Source organism: Xyrauchen texanus, chromosome 32 (assembly GCF_025860055.1).
Source record: "Xyrauchen texanus isolate HMW12.3.18 chromosome 32, RBS_HiC_50CHRs, whole genome shotgun sequence".
Lineage (NCBI taxonomy): Eukaryota > Metazoa > Chordata > Actinopteri > Cypriniformes > Catostomidae > Xyrauchen > Xyrauchen texanus.
In genome coordinates this window covers 3,326,236-3,345,000 of record NC_068307.1, presented here as the reverse complement: position 1 = coordinate 3,345,000, position 18,765 = coordinate 3,326,236, and the positions used below count along the sequence as shown (strand labels likewise).

The 18,765-nt window shown below is 38.6% G+C and overlaps 1 protein-coding gene across 6 annotated transcripts in view; it reads right to left on the bottom strand.

Moving 5' to 3' along the window:
- Positions 1-12,523, bottom strand: part of LOC127625801 (mitogen-activated protein kinase kinase kinase kinase 3-like) — a 105,306-nt gene extending 92,783 nt beyond the window's left edge. For all 6 annotated transcript variants that reach the window (XM_052101161.1, XM_052101163.1, XM_052101164.1 and 3 more), the window contains exon 1: positions 12,285-12,523. In XM_052101161.1, the coding sequence (XP_051957121.1) occupies positions 12,285-12,380 (96 nt within the window). In that variant the 5' untranslated portion in view covers positions 12,381-12,523. The remainder of the gene's footprint in view (positions 1-12,284) is intronic.
- Between the last annotated feature and the right edge of the window lie 6,242 nt (positions 12,524-18,765).

The window sequence follows — 18,765 nt, the reverse complement described above, 5'->3', positions numbered from 1 at the left end:
TTGCCGAGATCATGAGGATTCACTCTGAGTTGCATGTCAAAAATGCTAAAACACAACTGAAAGCTCCTCTCCAGAAGCCTGATGATTTCTTTGCCACATATTCAAATTCATGTTGCGAAGTGCTTTGAAGGAAGCCCACATGCTGAATGTTTTCAGCTCAAAGATATGAAGAGCTGAAATCTATAAACGCAAAAAGCGTATGGGATGTCACATTGATATGTATGAGACGCATGAAATGTTGAGTCATGTCAGCACATTACATCATCATTGCTTTGAATCACTGCTGCAAAATCAACACACAAAATAACATTTAAGACGGTGGTTCTCGAATTTTGATTCAGGATTCAGATTTTGTATTGAACACAAAGTGGTGACCCATTACAGTGTTGTTGGTCATATAAAAGTATACAAAAACATCCTTCAGAATGATTAAAAGTACCATGAACTGCATAGGCAGGAAAATTAGCAATATTGAAGGGTGTAGGAAGTTTTTCTTTAAAATCTTTGGCGAAAATTGTCACATTGACATCACTCTACAAAATAACAGATTGTTCAGTAAACATTAATAAATGGCATTTTATATTCTGGCTTTGATCAACATGTATCTATTTCTTTCATAAGTAAAAAAATTATAAATATCCCCCAAAAATTGTCAGTGACCTCTGGCATTTAGCACTCTTCATAAACCATAAAACAGCTGTTGAAATTACTTAAATTACACCAAATTAAAAAATAATAAGCCAACTTAGGGCTTCTTTTTCAATGATATGTGTGAAAAGGGAAAGCACACTTCCTTTTCAGGTTAATCTGCATGTAGCTAAATGGTAAAAGGGATGCAGATTAGTGCGGATCAATAACTTCATCAAGCATCCAGGACCAGCGTTCAATACCGTGCCTTGTAATCGGGCAAATCATATTGCCTGGTGTGGTTTAAAATGATTTGTTAATGATCCTGTATAATGAGCCCAAAAAAAAGGCAAATGTCAAGGATCGTGGGAAACTAACAAACAAAATCTCAAAAGTGCCAAAGTGTGAGCTCAAGAGCAGTGTTAATCTCGTCGACGGAATTACTGATGAAAACGTTCGTTGAAGAAAAGTTTTTTATTTTGTCAAGGAAAATGGAGATGAGACAAAAAAGACACGTCATGGCGATAATCAAATAGTTTTAATGAAGCATTCTGTTGAAAATAATAGAAAAAAAGAACACTGCAAGATACAAGCAATGCACTAACAGAATCTTCTAGAAATAACTGATTATAATAATCGCGTGCACACAGATCAGCGCGTCAGCGGTTTATTCTCAAGCGCACGCAGACCATGTTTATATGTTATCTATTAAATCGCAACCTTTTGCGGTTTATCAATCACATATGACCATATTTTTTATTTAATTTTTATTTTCTCCCCAATTTGGAATGCCCAATTCCCAATGCTCTCTAAGTCCTCGTGGTGGCGTAGTGACTCAATCCGGGTGGCGGAACGAATCTCAGTTGCCTCCGCATCTGAGACCGTCAATCCATGCATCTTATCTTGTTGCTTATTGAGCGCGTTACCGCGGAGACCTAGTGCTGGTGGAGGCCCACGCTATTCTCCGCGGCATTCACGCACAACTCACCACGCGCCCCACCGAGAGCGAGCACCACATTATAGCGACCACGAGGAGGTTACCCCAACCTCACATCGTATAACGAATCGAAAGATAACCATATTGTCCCATCTCTATAAATATATAAATAAAAAAATAAAATAGGAATAAATTATTTTCTTTAAGGCTTTAAAAACTTGAAAAATGACTTCTATATCAAAATATTTCTAAATACTTAAAATATCTCTCTCTCTTTTAGGTCAACTTTCATTTTGGTAAATTTTACATTTACATTGTTGTTTTTGTAACTCATATAAAATCTTATTTTATAAAGAAATAAAATATAAGTAAAAAATATATTGTTTATTATTTATGATATCATATGATTTATTTAATATTATCCTATATTACATTACGCTATAGTAAAATATTTCGCTCCTAATTTCTTCACTTTCACACATTATTTTAATGCTCTTTGTGAGATATTTAAACACACAAGTCCTTATTTCTCACGAGGCGAAACCTTTGAGATTTTGCTTCATCATTTTATCACTTTACAGAAATAGAGTAAGCGTGAACCTACTTTGACCAGAAACATTTGCCATTACAAAATCGTTAAATTATAGTGAAGCCGGAACGCTTTGCGTTCACACCCAAAGTTTAAATTTGTTTGGTTATATTTCACAGGAGTTGTTGATGATATTTTTACCAAGCTGTATTAACTAAATTTTAAGGACATTTTCGCCAAAAGACAAAATTGAAAACTAAAATAAAAAATGAACACTGCTGAAGAGCATGAAACATTTGGTTAAGGTACCTTTACACAGCTGAGCTACAGGGCAAGTGTGAGTTAACTGGCGCAAACAAAAACACATCCTTTGCCCTTTTCCCCCCGCAGTGCTAAAGCACGAAAAACTTCACCTGCACAGGTGCAACACGCAGTAGGGCTGCGAGCTGCTGCTACCATGTCAGGTAATTACAGAGAGCTGGATAAATCACTGCAAGCTTGCCCCCCGACCAGTCGAATCTAGGTCAATCATTTTCTGCACAGCCTGGCAAATTTGATGCCTTGTATTAACAATGTACTGTGCCAGTGCGGCACTGACCTCCGATAAACAACCCATTTTCCTCTCTAATGTCTTTTCTGCATTGATGTTATCAAACATTTCTTCGGATTCATTATTCATGCTGTATTGCAGTTAAACGCAGTACACCATGCATCTGGAGCGTGCTTGTGCTTGCTGAAGCATGATTATGAAACTACACTAGTACACTACAAATGAGACCATTGCCTCATCAGAGTGTCCCATCAACAAAACACTTTGCGCAAATAAATTGCTACTAAAAATGGGTGATGTAACTGATTAACTGCTCATTTTGAGATCAAACATGATTAGGTAATATCACATTCTTGTCCAAACAAAGTGAGGATGTTGATCGCTCGGACTCACTATGGGAGAATACAATTTCTCTCCACGGCCGCATTTGTAGGACAGTAGATTACTCTGTCACGCTGCTCAGTATTTATGCTTACTCATGGAAAGGATGTGGGGAGGTTGAGACCGCTTTAGTCTCCAGAATCGGACCCACTTAAAAGTAAGCAAGGACGTTCTATTAACAGTGCCAGTGTAGTCCAGTCTGTTGTGATTTTCTAAAAGGCATGAAGGCATAAAACACAGGAGATTACATAAGGTGTTGAAAGCTACTTCCTGCAAAAAAAGAGAGAGGTGATAAAAGAGAGAAGGTGCGATGGGTTGAGTGTGCTGACCCTCCGCTTTGTTACTCCCGTGAGGTGTTTCGTGGTTTCCAAGGGAAAGAGTTTGAGGACTGTGGCTTGTGCAGAGTGCCGGAACCGCTTTCTTGGATTGTCTACAAGACAGTCCGACACCTTTCTGAACAGACAGTCGCAAAAACAAAGGTAGAAAAGGTTCCTAAATCTCCAAAAATGCCAGAGGAAATTGAGGAAGGAGAGATTGCCAAACACGCCATTTCAAAATCTTCACAGTGTCGCTGTATTGATCGAGCAGTCTTGATTACAGCCATGTATAATAATACAGAAAGCATACGTTGACAAAAGTTTTTTATTTTATTTTGTCAACGATAACGAGATGAAAAAAGACATCAATGTTATTATAGCATTCTGTTGACGAAAATATGGCAGTTCAGTATATAAACAGAAGAAGAAACATCTAGGGAAACATTAGATATGGATTCGTCTAATCAATATGTTTGGGATTCCCCCGCTTCAGCTGCGAGAGTTGAGAGCGCTGAACACCAGTAAAATGAACCGCTTTAAAACACGTTAAATATCTCACTCAAACACATCCAATTTCTACATAAGATAAATCACTTTATCCACAACATTTATGTAATCCGGATCTGCAACTTAAATAAGTTATCCGCTAGTCATAATATACCTAATTTGCGTTGCATAACTATTGCAACGCAATAACGTGTTGTAAATAGTGTTGTCTAAAGTCCCGACTTCGGTACCAAGTCGATATTGAAATTTTAAAAATGTGACGCTTTGAGCGCTGTTGAGCGGAATCGTAAACACCTCTGATTGGCCATTGTGTTCACGCGCTCATCGGATATGTCTGTGATTGGCTAAAATGATCAGCGCTTCAAAGACATGTTGTAAACATACATCAATGACGCTCTTCACCGAGCGCTTGCACAGATACACACGGGAGCGTTTGAAAGCAGGACCGGTCCGCTGATAGACGGCTGCTTGTGCTTTTAAAAGCTCCCACTCCCGTTTTTAAAAAAAACTTTCAAACACTTCCGTGTACTCTCAAACGCTCCCGTGCGTTGATCATTGTAGCCAATCACAGACATATCCGATGAGCGCGTGAACACAATGGCCAATCAGAGGTGTTTACAATTCCGCTCAACAGCGCTCAAAGCGTCACATTTAGGGCTGGGATAAACGATTATTTTTTAAACGATTAATCTAGCGATTATTTTTTCGATGCATCGATTAATCTAACGATTCATTTTTTCCAGTCCGATTCGATTATCTCCCCATTAATTGACTAGTAGCAATTTATACATGTTGATTTACATATCTGAATGGAAAAAAAAAAAATGAATTCATTAACATTGCAATATATGTTTATTGTTCTTAAAATTCCAAAATAAAAGACTACACAAGTGCAAAGTAATGCATTCTTAGTCAGAGGTGGCATTCAATAAAAACTTGAAGCCTTGAAAACACATCGGCCTAGCTTACTGAAAAAAAGTGCATCTTGTAATTCTTCTTTCAGAATAAAATAACAACAACTTGATGTCTAGCATTGAATAAAAAAAATAAAAAGGTCACACAGCCACCCTTACTTAGAGCTATTGAAAGAATACAGTAACTATTGTAAACTTGGGGGCTTTAAGCTAATACAGAGAAAGTCCTTTTCCAAAAAAAAAAATAATGAAAATAAACATTCAGAATTCAACATTTATGTTGAACATACTGAAAAAAAGCATCTTCATTCACATGCAAATAACAACTTACACTCTGACACTTTCCTTTCACCTTAAGAATACTACACGTGTGTGTGTGTGTGTGTGTGTGTGTGTGTGTGTGTGTGTGTGCGTGCGTGCGTGCGTGCGTGCGTGCGCGGCGCCTCTTCAGGTGCTGGTGCACTGCCGTGGTGCTAGAATGGAAGGCTAACTCCATTTTGCAAAGACGACATATCACGGAATTTTTTCCTTTAATTTCAAAGAATTTCCATACTTTAGAGGAACGAGTGCCTTGCACTTCTGATAGTCTGAGGAGCCACTCATGTTGCTACTACTCTCCGGCGCCGCCATCTTTGTTTTGGGTCTTGCGAATCGACGCGCATATTTTGCGTCGACGTCATCGATGACGTCGACACATTGTCCCAGCCCTAGTCACATGTTTTTAATTTCAGTACCGACTTGGTACCGAAGTCGGTACTTTTGACAACACTAGTTGTAAATACGCAATTTAAGGAAAAAAAACATGCTTCATGCAATGCAATGTTATTTGCATTATATATTATTTGAGCTGTAAAGTGGGAAGAAAATACCTTATTGTTCCAGTTAATTCACAATATATCTTATATATCTGAATATATTTGTCAAAACTATTGAAAGTCAGCGGTTGCGAGCGTGTCCCAAAGCTGCCTGATACCAATATCTGAAGCATGATAGAATTACAGGATGGCGCAGTGCCCACTTGTTGAAACAGGTGAATAATTAATGATCATTTTTTCCCGACAAAGTCAATTCAGAAATGCCCCCACATCAGTAGCGCAGCAGGGCTACACACTTAGGGCACACATCTCAAGGAAACTTTAGCATCTTGAATTTCATACTGTCTGAATGTTTTTACAAATGCAGAATGCAGGCTACTCTTATCCATCTTGGAAGCAATGCTGGATTTCCATTGTGTAGAGGGTGATTAACCAAATGAAGGGAGAATTGGGATTTTAAGCTACAACCTTCCGTCAGGTCAAGCCAAAGCCTGGGGTAGATGTTTCTGGCATGAAAAGAATTCCCTTGACCTTTGCAACTCCACTTTGTTTATCTAAAAGGTAAAAACTGTGGCTGTTTTTAGGTTTGGGTGCATTTGCTAGGGGGCATGTTTAAATAGATCATGTTTGTACGTTCAAAAAAGATGAATAGAGAGCAACAGAATGAAACTGAACGCAGTGGTCTTGAGTCCTTGTTTTAAAAAGTTGTCTTGTGGCAGGACACTCATGCAATAAAGGGCTCCAAGGGTGTTTTTAAAGATTTCCTGTTTCAGTAGTGTAACAGGTAAAGGATGGGCAAGGAGGAAGAAACTGGCTGAACAGTCAGCATAAAGTTTAATGAGAAACTCAACATAAAACAAACATAAAACGCACACACATATGCAGCCGCTTGCATCTCTCTCTCGAACTGGTGCCTCCGACTGCCCTTTATCTCGCTCTCCCACTGATCAGCTGATTCAGTGGTGGCAGTGCATCATCACAGCCCAGCCACGCCCTCCTCCTCTTCACACTTCTCCCCCACAGAAAATAGCGCCCTATACTGACAATTGTTATGAGGAACGTGGCATAAAAATGGCATTAAGCCTCAATAATTCACTACAACTACAACTATGAGAATGCGTAAAATTACTGACATCTGGAAACGTCAGAGACCGTGGCCAGCGGACACATTTTTGTTTGCTGCAAAGTCTAGTGCTGTCATAGATGGGGCGGCTGTGGCTCAGTTGGTAGAGAGGGTCGGCCACTAATCGCAGGGTTGGTGGTTCGAGTCCCGGCCCACACGACTCCACATGCCGAAGTGTCCTTGGGCAAGGCATTGAACCCCAAGTTGCTCCCAATGGCAGGCTAGCACCTTACATAGCAGCTCTGCTGCCATTGGTGTATGAATGTGTGTGTGTATGGATGAGACGCATTGTAAAGCGCTTTGAATACCGTTAAGGCGCTATATAAGTGCAGACCATTTACCATAGAGACAGGAGAGATATCTCATGACACTCATTTCATTTATATCTTTTTAGAGAGTAGTACATTTTTTGCATTCAGATATACCAATATATATAAGTGAGAACAACTCGATTGCGTCAATAGCAGTGTTTCGTGTGAGTGGGTGGTCGCTTCTGTGCTCGTTTGCAATGAACTCTCTGATCGGTGGATCTTTAGCATCAAGATTCAAGGTTAGTGTAGATCTTCACCAGGAAATCCGCTAATTTTTTTTTAATGAAGATAAAATAATGTGAACTGATGGTTTCAGCGGAAGCATATATACCATCGATTAACAACCTCAGACATCACAGTAAGTCTGTCTTGACAGGTTTATAAGTTACTGGTAAAAATAAATTCAACTATGGAAACAATTAATGGGATTTTTGCTTCCAGAATCCAACTGTTGCACTCTATGGTAAGACATCCATCTGAATGAGTATGGCTGCAACATTCGTGCTTTAACAAGGATTCATTTAAAGACACAACCTTTTTTAAAGAGCACCTATTATGGTTTTTCAAATATTACCTTTCATGTAGTGTGTTTTATAGCTGTATGTGAATGTAAAAAAGTCTGCAAAGTTTCAAAAATCGAAAAAAGAAAGAACCGATTCTAAACACCTGAAATGAGTCGTTAGTAATTCCAGACTTACTTCCTGTACTAACCTACGTACTTTGGTAAAAAAACACGAACAGCTTTGACCCGCCCTCAAACACTACACAAAGCGGAAGACCAATCACAACAGACTGGGACATCTGACCAATCAGAGCAGAGTACGCTCTTTGAAAGGAGGAGTTTAGAATGCATGCTTTAGAAGAGTCGTTTGTGACACTGGGAAAAAAAACGCTGCAATTTCAATTATGAGCAAATAAAAGTGTTATTTTGACCTTGGTGCATGTATATCTACTGTATGAGACCTTTAAAACCAAATTTAAAAACCACAATAGGTGCTCTTTAACATGCAAACTGTCTACCAACTAAAGAATAGCACAATGTCAGCATGCTAATTAAAGCACCACTGCTAAAAATATTAAAACAATCTAGATATTCAACCTCATTAATTGACTAGATGGTTGTTGGCTTGCAAATCAACCATTGGGAACCCATCCCTTATGCAATGATGTTGTTTATTCCTTAAAGAAAGCTCAGATTTAGTTCTGATGTGATATAACATCCCTGTTGATCTCTATTCACTGTTTTACTGTCTGGACAGAAGTCAGTCTGTTTTTAGCCAAGACTGCGAGCTACTGTTTAGACAAGCCTGGCCTTTCATGAAAAGCCAAACTTCCTGCAAGAACAAGAATTTGTCTCTAAAGGTGGCCAGGGAAAGGAAACGACACATACAAAACCACACACACACACACAACTTCTCACAAACAAGGTGTTTTGATTACACAACCATCTTTTCACAGCAATGTTCAGAAAGCGAAGCAATGAATTCTGCTTCAACCAAAATGACATCTCGAACGTGAAGCACTACAATGCATTACACTTGTCTCAACACCCATGAGTTTCTCACTCTCACACACGCATTCATCCCTTCTAGACATTCTTTCCATCATGCATTGCTCGCTGACAAGTCCTCAAACTATCAACACAAATATGGAATCAATACTAAAACCACTTGCAGAATAAAGAGAAACCAGAGAACGATCAAAACAGCTCCACTAAGCATTGACACAAAGCCAATACAAGCTAATCGGACTGGGTAATTATTCATATGCTTACCCAGACACAAAAGGCTTTTTGTTCAATACTTTACATCTCTGTATGCTTTCAGGCCCTTTATAATCCATCAGGAACATGCTGCCGTTACATTTACTTCAACTGTTAAGAAAAACAGGTGTACCGAGTACACAAACACACCTGGTGAAATACCTGTTGAAAGCTGTATGGTATTTAAATCAGCAAACCATACTTATAATACCCTCATTTGTTTATAAGTGGAATAGGTCTGCATAAAGGATTCAGGTCTAACCGTATAGATTATTAAAATCTATGAGAAAATACTTTTATCGTTACATTTTGACATCAATTGAGCAGTTTTATTTAAAACCATCATTTGCCGCCTGTCGCGATTATTAAATAATCGGTTATTTGAGCGAACTGCGCTTATTTGAGATCACCGTGATTATTATGCACTTCAAATTCCAATGACACTTTAATGCCCAAATAAGAGAATTTTAAGCGAATATAGAAATGCCATCAATGGCACGTTTGTGTGTCATTCAGTTGCACTCCTAATGTCCCTGACGTCAACCAGGTGCACCTCGTGAACAAAAAGAGTTTGAAGTATTTAGAAATATTTAGAATTATTTTTCATGTCATTCATACCTTTTTAAAGCAAACCATATATTGCAATTTTATTTTATAATTTAACAGGAACTCGCTTAGCTATTCACAGCAACAGAAATTGGCCAAAACTTTTGCATACCAATGTATTAGTGCGTGCTTCCAAATTATTTTCCCGCCAAACCAGCTTTTTCGAGTGCAGGATAATCGCCTCAGGGGAGTCAGGTCTCGTCTCTCACTGGACCATGTTGACCATGTTAATTTTGCTCTTCAAAAATGTTTGCTTTTGATTAAGTAGCCTAGAAAATTACTGTTTTAAGTAGCCGAGGTATGACATTTTTTACCCTGCTAATCAATGAGGTGCTTTTTTTAACATTAGAGGTTACCAAAGCGCTTTACACTGTGTCCCATTCACGCTCATACACCAACGGTGGCAGAGCTGCCACGCAAGGTGCTAGCCTGCCATTGGGAGCAACTTGGGGTTCAGTGTCTTGCCCAAGGACACTTCGGCATGTGGAGTCACGTGGGCCAGGAATCAAACCACCATCCCTGCGATTGGCAGCCGACCCGCTCTACCACCTGAGCCACAGCCGCCCCAAGCTATCATATTAGATCATTGGCTAATGCATGTCGTGAAACATGTGCAACTTTTGAGCACATTTTTAGATTTGGCTTACCTGTTAAACATTAAAACAGTCAGAACATTGTTGAAAATATTAAGTAGCTTTTACTTGGTGAATTCCATTCAGAACAGGCTATTAAGGTTGCTCTATCGGTCCTGCATTATTCATACAATTGTTTTCAATAAATATGCCTGTTAAATATTCACTAACATTGATTCAATGAATGCATGTCATGTTCTAAATTTAATTTAAAATGTTCGTAATTCAAGGCAAGCACGTCACAGACTGTTTTTTGAGGGTTTATTACTTTTTAGACTAGCCAACTCATTTCTATTAACGTCAGTGAAATTAGTGGTTCTGCACATCCCTAATAAAAAGCTTAAATTGGTAATTAATAACATATAGAGCATTATAACGGAGCCAAGTACTCTGTGTATTTCGGGATTGTTTATAGTTAAAAGTCCCGCATTGTGCACCAAATCCTTATTTTTCTGGTTATTTTATTCATCTTGGACTCTTGTAGCCTCAATGTCTGTGCCTATCATAGTAAGAAAAGACTAAGAAATGTTTAATCTTTCTATAAATCAATATTTTTTTTTAAACAATTGTCCAATTAATCGGTTATCGGCCTTTTCCGCCACCTTGGATATCGGTATCATCAAAATCCACTATTGGTCGACCGCTAGCCCATATGCCACTAAATGACTTGTTAAAGGAAAATTCCAGGTTTGGTACAAGTTCAGCTCAATCGACAGCATTTGTGGTATAACGATGACAACTGATTACCACTATAATCATCCCTCCTTTTCAGCAACAATCAAGGTTACAGTGAAGCACTTACAAGGGAAGTGAATGGGCATATTTACGGAGTGGTGGTGGCGTAGTGGGCTAAAGCACATAACTGGTAATCAGAAGGTTGCTGGTTCGATCCCACAGCCACCACCATTGTGTCCTTGAGCAAGGCACTGAACTCCAGGTTGCTCCGGGGGTATTGTCCCAGTAATAAGTGCACTGTAAGTCGCTTTGGATAAAAGCGTCTGCCAAATTCATTTGTATTTTTGGCGGGTTTATAGGCAGAAATGTGAAGCTTATAACTTTATAAAAGCACAAATCAATTCTTCTGTTAAAATGTGTGCATTATTTGAGCTGTAAAGTGTTTTAAATTGTTGTTTTATGGTTTACAGCACAACCAAGTTGTAAATTTGGACACATCTTTACACAGAAAAGGTTAGTAGGCGATTTTATCACACTAAATTCATGTTAACACGCATACCATTTATGACTTGTGGCTATACTTTTGAAACAGTGGGTATATTAATGTTTACCAATTGGCCCCCATTGACTTCCATTGTAAGTGCCAAAGAACTTGGAATAATCCTTTAAAAGAGGCAACAATTACAATCACAACTACATAGATATGAAGTCTTGCATTTACTTGATATATTTAAATTTGATCTTATCCCCAATCTTGAATATTTGGGTTACATCATCAAGCACTGTAAATAACTGCATATCTGTAGCTCTACCGCATTCATCTCTGTTAAACCAAATAGTAGCCAACATAATCAGTTACCTGTTATCTAAAATCCATCCAACCAGCATAAACAGTTGCACTTATCTTAAACATGGTAATCCAATAGCACACTCTATACTCAGATGTAAACAGACAGTTTCTGGAAAAAGGCTTTTCGAGACAGAATAAATCACATTACTTTCTGTCCAGCACTTGTAAACATATTCCAAGTCAACCACTTTAAAAGCAAATCAGCTGCCCAGCTGTTCCGCAGTGATTCCCCCCCACCGTTTCCATGGCAACCTCAAACTTATGCGGTGACATCACAAGGCCTTCCAAACATGCGTGTCACGGCGTGCGCAACTTTGTAACAAATGATGCGAGTGACATTGTAACAAATCCGCGCAGTGACGTCATTCCTTCTATATCAAGTTGAGTGAAATAAATTAAACAAGTTGTCGTGAACTCAAGCTCGAGGCCTTGTTTATCCGTGTGTAAATCCACGCAAAGTGCTGCATGTACACGTCTAACAGCAGTAGGTTGTGAAACAGCAAGTAGTTTACAGGATTTTGACAGTTCGGTGCACAGTGTTGTGATGATACTGATCGGTTAATTGATTGGGGCGAATGATCTGATGATCAAAGCGATCACTCGGTCCAGTTTACTCTTCACAACAACATATCCACAACAGTCAAACTCACACGTGCCTCAAACGGGCTTTAATCTAAAGCTCGGATCATTTCAAACAAACCGGACTATCCAAAAGAAGGGACATATTTGCATAAAAACACATTTTTACCTTGTAGACATCCCCGTAGGTCCCGCTGCCTATCCTCTGGATAAGCTCAAAATCATCTTGCGGATTTCGTCTGGACAGATCGAAACTGGAGTTCATCGTGGACACTCCGGTTTCTGTCTATCAATAGTGTTTTACCAGGGGCCCCTGACACGGACGAAAGGAGAAAAGCGGGGAAAAATAGACATACGGCGTCAGAAGACAATCTCAGGCTCCGTACTTGACTGTAACTTTAACATGGCTTCCCGTGAGCTCCAGTGCGCATGCGCTGAATGGGAGGAGGCGGATGGTTTGGGTCAGATGACTAGATGACGGACATACTCCACCAGATAACCCAGATAATTCATTTATTTGATGTTCTTGTTTTAAAGTGTAAACAAGCTCACGTGCACTGATTTTTATACAAGGTTTGTTTTGATTTGAGTTTTTAATTATATAATTATAATCATTTCATAACAAATTTCCATCCAACTGAATTGAGTGATCTTTAATTAAATTAAATAAATACATATTTTAAGTTTTAATCAGTTAATTCTGCTTAAAATTACACAGTTCAATTTGATGGAATTTTGTTATGAAATTTAAATGCGTAAATCTTAATAATAGGCTAAAATATTTATTGGATAATAGATAGGAGCAGATGTTATTTGTCATTTTCTGCAAATACTTTTGATGCAGCAAGATGCTTATTTGAGTTAAAAAAATATTAATAATAATATATATATATAATAATGTATATAACTAATTAATTTTATTAGACAAGCTATAAAAATAAATAATTAAAAAATTGCACTTTTTTTTTTAAATGCATCATATTTGATACATTAGTCTTTAAAGGTCATTATCCTCCTGAGGCCCAGCAATTCATTTTTGTGTAGGACATTTGTTATTGAAGTTTTTCTTAGCCCATACATGCTACAGCAGTAATTCTTGGGGTATTATCAGAGGACTCCCTGGGCTTTTCAGAGTTGCCAAATGTTTGAGAGACTGGCAATGACAACTTCCTCTCCTTGCTCTGTTATGGATTTAAATGTATCACAGTTCAATTCAGCACATCAAATCAAAATGAAATAATCAACATTTTTAATAATCAATTTAAAGGTGCTTTATACTACAGGGCTGTTGAATGCTTGATTCTGATTGGTTGAGAACGTTCTAAGGTGTGCAATTATTTTCAGGGAAACGCACGGCTAAAGTAGTTCCAGGCATGTCTTGACCGCATTACAGTTCCATATCACTTCGCGTAGTCAACTGTAATAACGGAAAATAGGATACAATTCATAACAAGAAGTGACAGCGACAAATCCACTTCAACTTCGAGAGGATTTGTCACCAGACACAGCAGCCCAATACGTCTTTGGATGATTTGAATTCTGTCAGCCCAATGCGCTTGATCTGCCATTTTCGATGTCTGACTTCACCATCAATGGAAACGTGCAGTTTAATTTTAATAAATAAATTCGTTCGAATTAACGAATGAATTAGAACGTATGAATTAATAAATAAATTAAATAATATGACGCACATGATTTTCTGTCTCATTATTGCAACCTCTGTCTCTCTAATAACTACACTAATAACTGCATTAGTCTGCTGTCAGTGGCTCAAACCTCCGTTACTAACTCTAAAATGACGTTTTGGAATTAGCAACGGAGGCATGGGATTAGATGCGTAAGAAATTAGTCCTACATACAAGAGCGTTTTAATGACAAAAACTTGACAAACCTCTAGAATCACATCATCTGAACAATGTTTCGAGGTGTGGTAACTGTAGTATAAGCAGAATAATTGACTCCGGGCGTTGAATTATTAGAAAATAATTCAATACACACCGAGTATGTAACGACTCACTCCGCTTCGCGTCGTGACCGCATTACCACCCCGGGTGTGCATTATTTTTCTAATAATTCAACGGCCCGTCGTCAATTATTCCTTACGTAAACTATTTTAGCCATCCTAGAATTTCCACAAACTGATCTGTTGGATTAGCCACGCCCCCTTTTCCCAAAAAGTCGCACTCCGAAGATACCAAATGAGCTTCATTTAGACCGTCATGAGCAGAAATGGTTGTCAAAAACAAAAGCAGTAAAACAGCGCCCTCAACTGGCAACTGTTATGAACAACATGGCATAAAAATGGCATTAAGCCTCAATAATTCGCTGCAACTACAACACTATGAGAACGCGCAAAATGATTGACAGGCAGAAAGCATCATTGTCCGCGGCCCGTGGGCACATTTTTGGACAAAGTCTAGAGATGTCACAGAGACAGGTGAGATATCTCTCAGGGAGTAGGACAATTTTTTGCATAACTTTCCACGAAGGGCTGTATCATTCAACCTACTTGTTAGAGTACCCACCTCCCACGTCCCGTACGGAGCGGGTAGAACAAGAGTGTCACATTGGTGCCGTGACCTGGATAGGAGTGAGGTATAGGGGGATGAGTGTAACGGGAGCCAGCTGGTAGGTTGCTGTGCAGTGTGTAAACCTCACTCTCCTGACCTCAAGAGGTGCACTAGCGAGTGATGCTAGGGGCTGTAGCCTTTAGCCTCCTTGTTAGAGCATTCGCCTCCCACGCCGGAGTCCTAGGTTCGAGTCCCGTGTGGAGCGGGTAGAACAAGAGCGTCACACATGTACAATTCAATAAATAAATAATATTCATATAGTTATTTATTTTTCATTATTATTTATGTGGAGCAAGACAATATATAGTCAAAAATGATTTCTGTTTAGCATTTTTGTATGTTTTGCATTTTAATCTAATTATTTAAAGCTGAAATACTTTCCCGTGTCCCAGCTTCATTTTGCTCTGTTTGTTTTGAGTGACCCGTCCAGCCCGACACAACAGCACTAACTCAACCAATGGCGTGAGTTGGGGGCGGGACTATCTGTTTGTTCGATCAACAGCTTTCATTTGTATATAATGATGGTTTGAAGAGTGATGGGATGCTCTACCTGAAATGTGGTCTTTATTTATCTTCCGTGTAATTCCCCAACTATGTGATGAATCACTGATGACAAGTTGTCAAGATTCTCCATGTGTCTGTGAAGAAACAGTCTAATGCATTTCTCTCTCCATCTTCTTCTCTTTCAGCACAGACAGGATTGTGATGCAGTGCTATTTATTTCTGAATTGCACAGGAGTGAGTGCCAAGAGTGAGCTTTTGAGCACATTTGTACTTACACCATGTGGTTGTTATGAAGTTTTAATGAGCCACGACTATTCAGTCTAATTTATTTCTCAAATGCCAGGCACACATCCAGGATGCAATTTATCGACTGATTATTAAAGCATGCGCTGGCACAGATCAAGGTCTCAGCATGATGGCAGTTAGCAAACAACCAACACACATACAGTTGGCTTGTGTAGAGAAGTATTATTTCCTGGGTGTTCTAAATGTGTTTTCTGATGCATTATTCATGATTTTAGCCATGGCTTTTTGTCACACTCTCTACGCCAGTGAATATGTTTCAAGGTAGCTTTGTTTTTCGAAAGTCAATTTCAGTGTAGGCACATATGCAAAAGCAGTGGTGGTTTAGTTGTGACGGAAGACGTTGTATTTATATAAATTCTGGAAAATTAACAAAGTGCAAAGAGCTTCAGTCTAACACGGGTGCGTTCAATAATTTCACAAAGTTTGATTGCATTTTTTGTATTTCAATGCATGAATACATTCAAGTATAGCAGCAAAAGTATTTACAGGGCAACTTCACAATGGAACCTGCCTATTTATAGGATTTCCAGCTAAATATGGAACACAAAACTATTCATAAAACAGCAACGATGCAAAAGGTAATGGACAAAAATATCAAACCATTGTTTTGGCCAACTACATTTTGGCTAACAAATGCATTTAAAACTGATTTGACAACTTGCCCCAGCATTTGACCTGAAAAAATAGCCTTGTCTTGGTTAACTTTCGGTTCAAATCTACCTTGACTCTTGCCAGAATAGTATTATTTTCACTTGTTTACTCAACTAGACAACAATACCGTATGATGATATTGGAATTTTAGTTTGGAGAATAGAATTAAAAAACATAAAAAAAAATGTAGAGTTTTTTTAACCTAGATATTTCAAAACAACATACAAAACCATTTTTGTCATGCACTCTCATAAATAAAAAGGTATGCAATGGCATCACTTCGGTGGCACCCCTGTTTTGGGTACATAGGGTACAACGGGGCTAAACTTCTGTTAGTATTTCTTTTCAAAGAATGTATTCATCAATATTGAATAAAAATAAATGTTGTTGTTTTTTTGTTTTTTCAATCTTGATACATTTTGTGATCCGAAAAAAAAAAAAAAAAGATGTACCTTTAGTCCTGTTGTACCCTCTTTAGGAGACAAAAAGTAAGTTTTGTGTTCTCATATGAACAAAATGTATAAATGTACCTTTAAAAGTACACAATAGGTCCTTAGGGTATAAAATGATTTGCCCAAAATGAGTTATACATTTTACATTTACGCATTTGGCAGACGCTTTTATCCAAAGCAACTTACAGTGCACTTATTACAGGGACAATCCCCCCGGAGCAACCTGGAGTTAAGTGCCTTGCTCAAGGACACAATGGTGGTGGCTGTGGGGATCGAACCAACGACCTTCTGATTACCAGTTTACCAGTACTGTGGTTTAGACCACTACACCACCACCACTTAAATAGAGGTAAAAAAAAATAAAGGTCCCCTTGTGGGTGCCACCCATAGTATCTTAAAGAAATGTTCAATACAAGTTAAGTTCAATTGACAGCATTTGTGGCATAATGTTTATTACTGCAAAAATGTAATCAGACTCGCCCTTCCTTTTCTTTAAAAAAAAGCCAAAAATCTGTGTTACAGTGAGGCACTTACAATGGAAGTCAATGAGGTCAGTCTGTAAACAAAATGCTCATCGTTTCTGAAGTATAGACACAAGACGTAAACAACATGTGTGTGAACATGATTTTAATGTGATAAAATCACTTACTAACTGCATCTGTGTAAAGTTAGATCCAACTTCACTGCCATGATGACATAATGTCAACAAACCCGAAAACATTTACATTTATTCATTAGGCAGATGCTTTTATCCAAAGTGACTTATCAGAAGCAATTCATCTTAAAGAGACAGTAGTGTGAAAAGTGCCACATTACAAAGTTTAAATGCATCAGAAAAATACTATCCAAAACAGATTAGAGTGCAAGAATAATAATAATAATAATATATATATATATATATATATATATACACTCACCTAAAGGATTATTAGGAACACCATACTAATACTGTGTTTGACCCCTTTCAGCCTTCAGAACTGCCTTAATTCTACGTGGCATTGATTCAACAAGGTGCTGAAAGCATTCTTTAGAAATGTTGGCCCATATTGATAGGATAGCATCTTGCAGTTGATGGAGATTTGTGGGATGCACATCCAGGGCACGAAGCTCCTGTTCCACCACATCCCAAAGATGCTCTATTGGGTTGAGATCTGGTGACTGTGGGGGCCATTTTAGTTCAGTGAACTCATTGTCATGTTCAAGAAACCAATTTGAAATGATTCGAGCTTTGTGACATGGTGCATTATCCTGCTGGAAGTAGCCATCAGAGGATGGGTACATGGTGGCCATAAAGGGATGGACATGGTCAGAAACAATTCTCCGGTAGGCCGTGGCATTTAAATGATGCCCAATTGGCACTAAGGGGCCTAAAGTGTGCCAATAAAACATCCCACACCATTACACCACCACCACCAGCCTGCACAGTGGTAACAAGGCATGATGGATCCATGTTCTCATTCTGTTTACGCCAAATTCTGACTCTACCATCTGAATGTCTCAACAGAAATCGAGACTCATCAGACCAGGCAACATTTTTCCAGTCTTCAACTGTCCAATTTTGGTGAGCTCTTGCAAATTGTAGCCTCTTTTTCCTATTTGTAGTGGAGATGAGTGGTACCGGTGGGGTCTTCTGCTGTTGTAGCCCATCCGCCTCAAGGTTGTGCGTGTTGTGGCTTCACAAATGCTTTGCTGCATACCTCGGTTGTAACGAGTGGTTATTTCAGGCAAAGTTGCTCTTCTATCAGCTTGAATCAGTCGGCCCATTCTCCTCTGACCTCTAGCATCAACAAGGCATTTTCAGCCCACAGGACTGCCGCATACTGGATGTTTTTCCTTTTCACACCATTCTTTGTAAACCCTAGAAATGGTTGTGCATGAAAATCCCAGTAACTGAGCAGATTGTGAAATACTCAGACCGGCCCGTCTGGCACCAACAACCATGCCACGCTCAAAATTGCTTAAATCACCTTTCTTTCCCATTCTGACATTCAGTTTGGAGTTCAGGAGATTGTCTTGACCAGGACCACACCCCTAAATGCATTGAAGCAACTGCCATGTGATTGGTTGATTAGATAATTGCATTAATTAGAAATTGAACAGGTGTTCCTAATAATCCTTTAGGTGAGTGTATATATATATATATATATATATATATATATACAGGGTT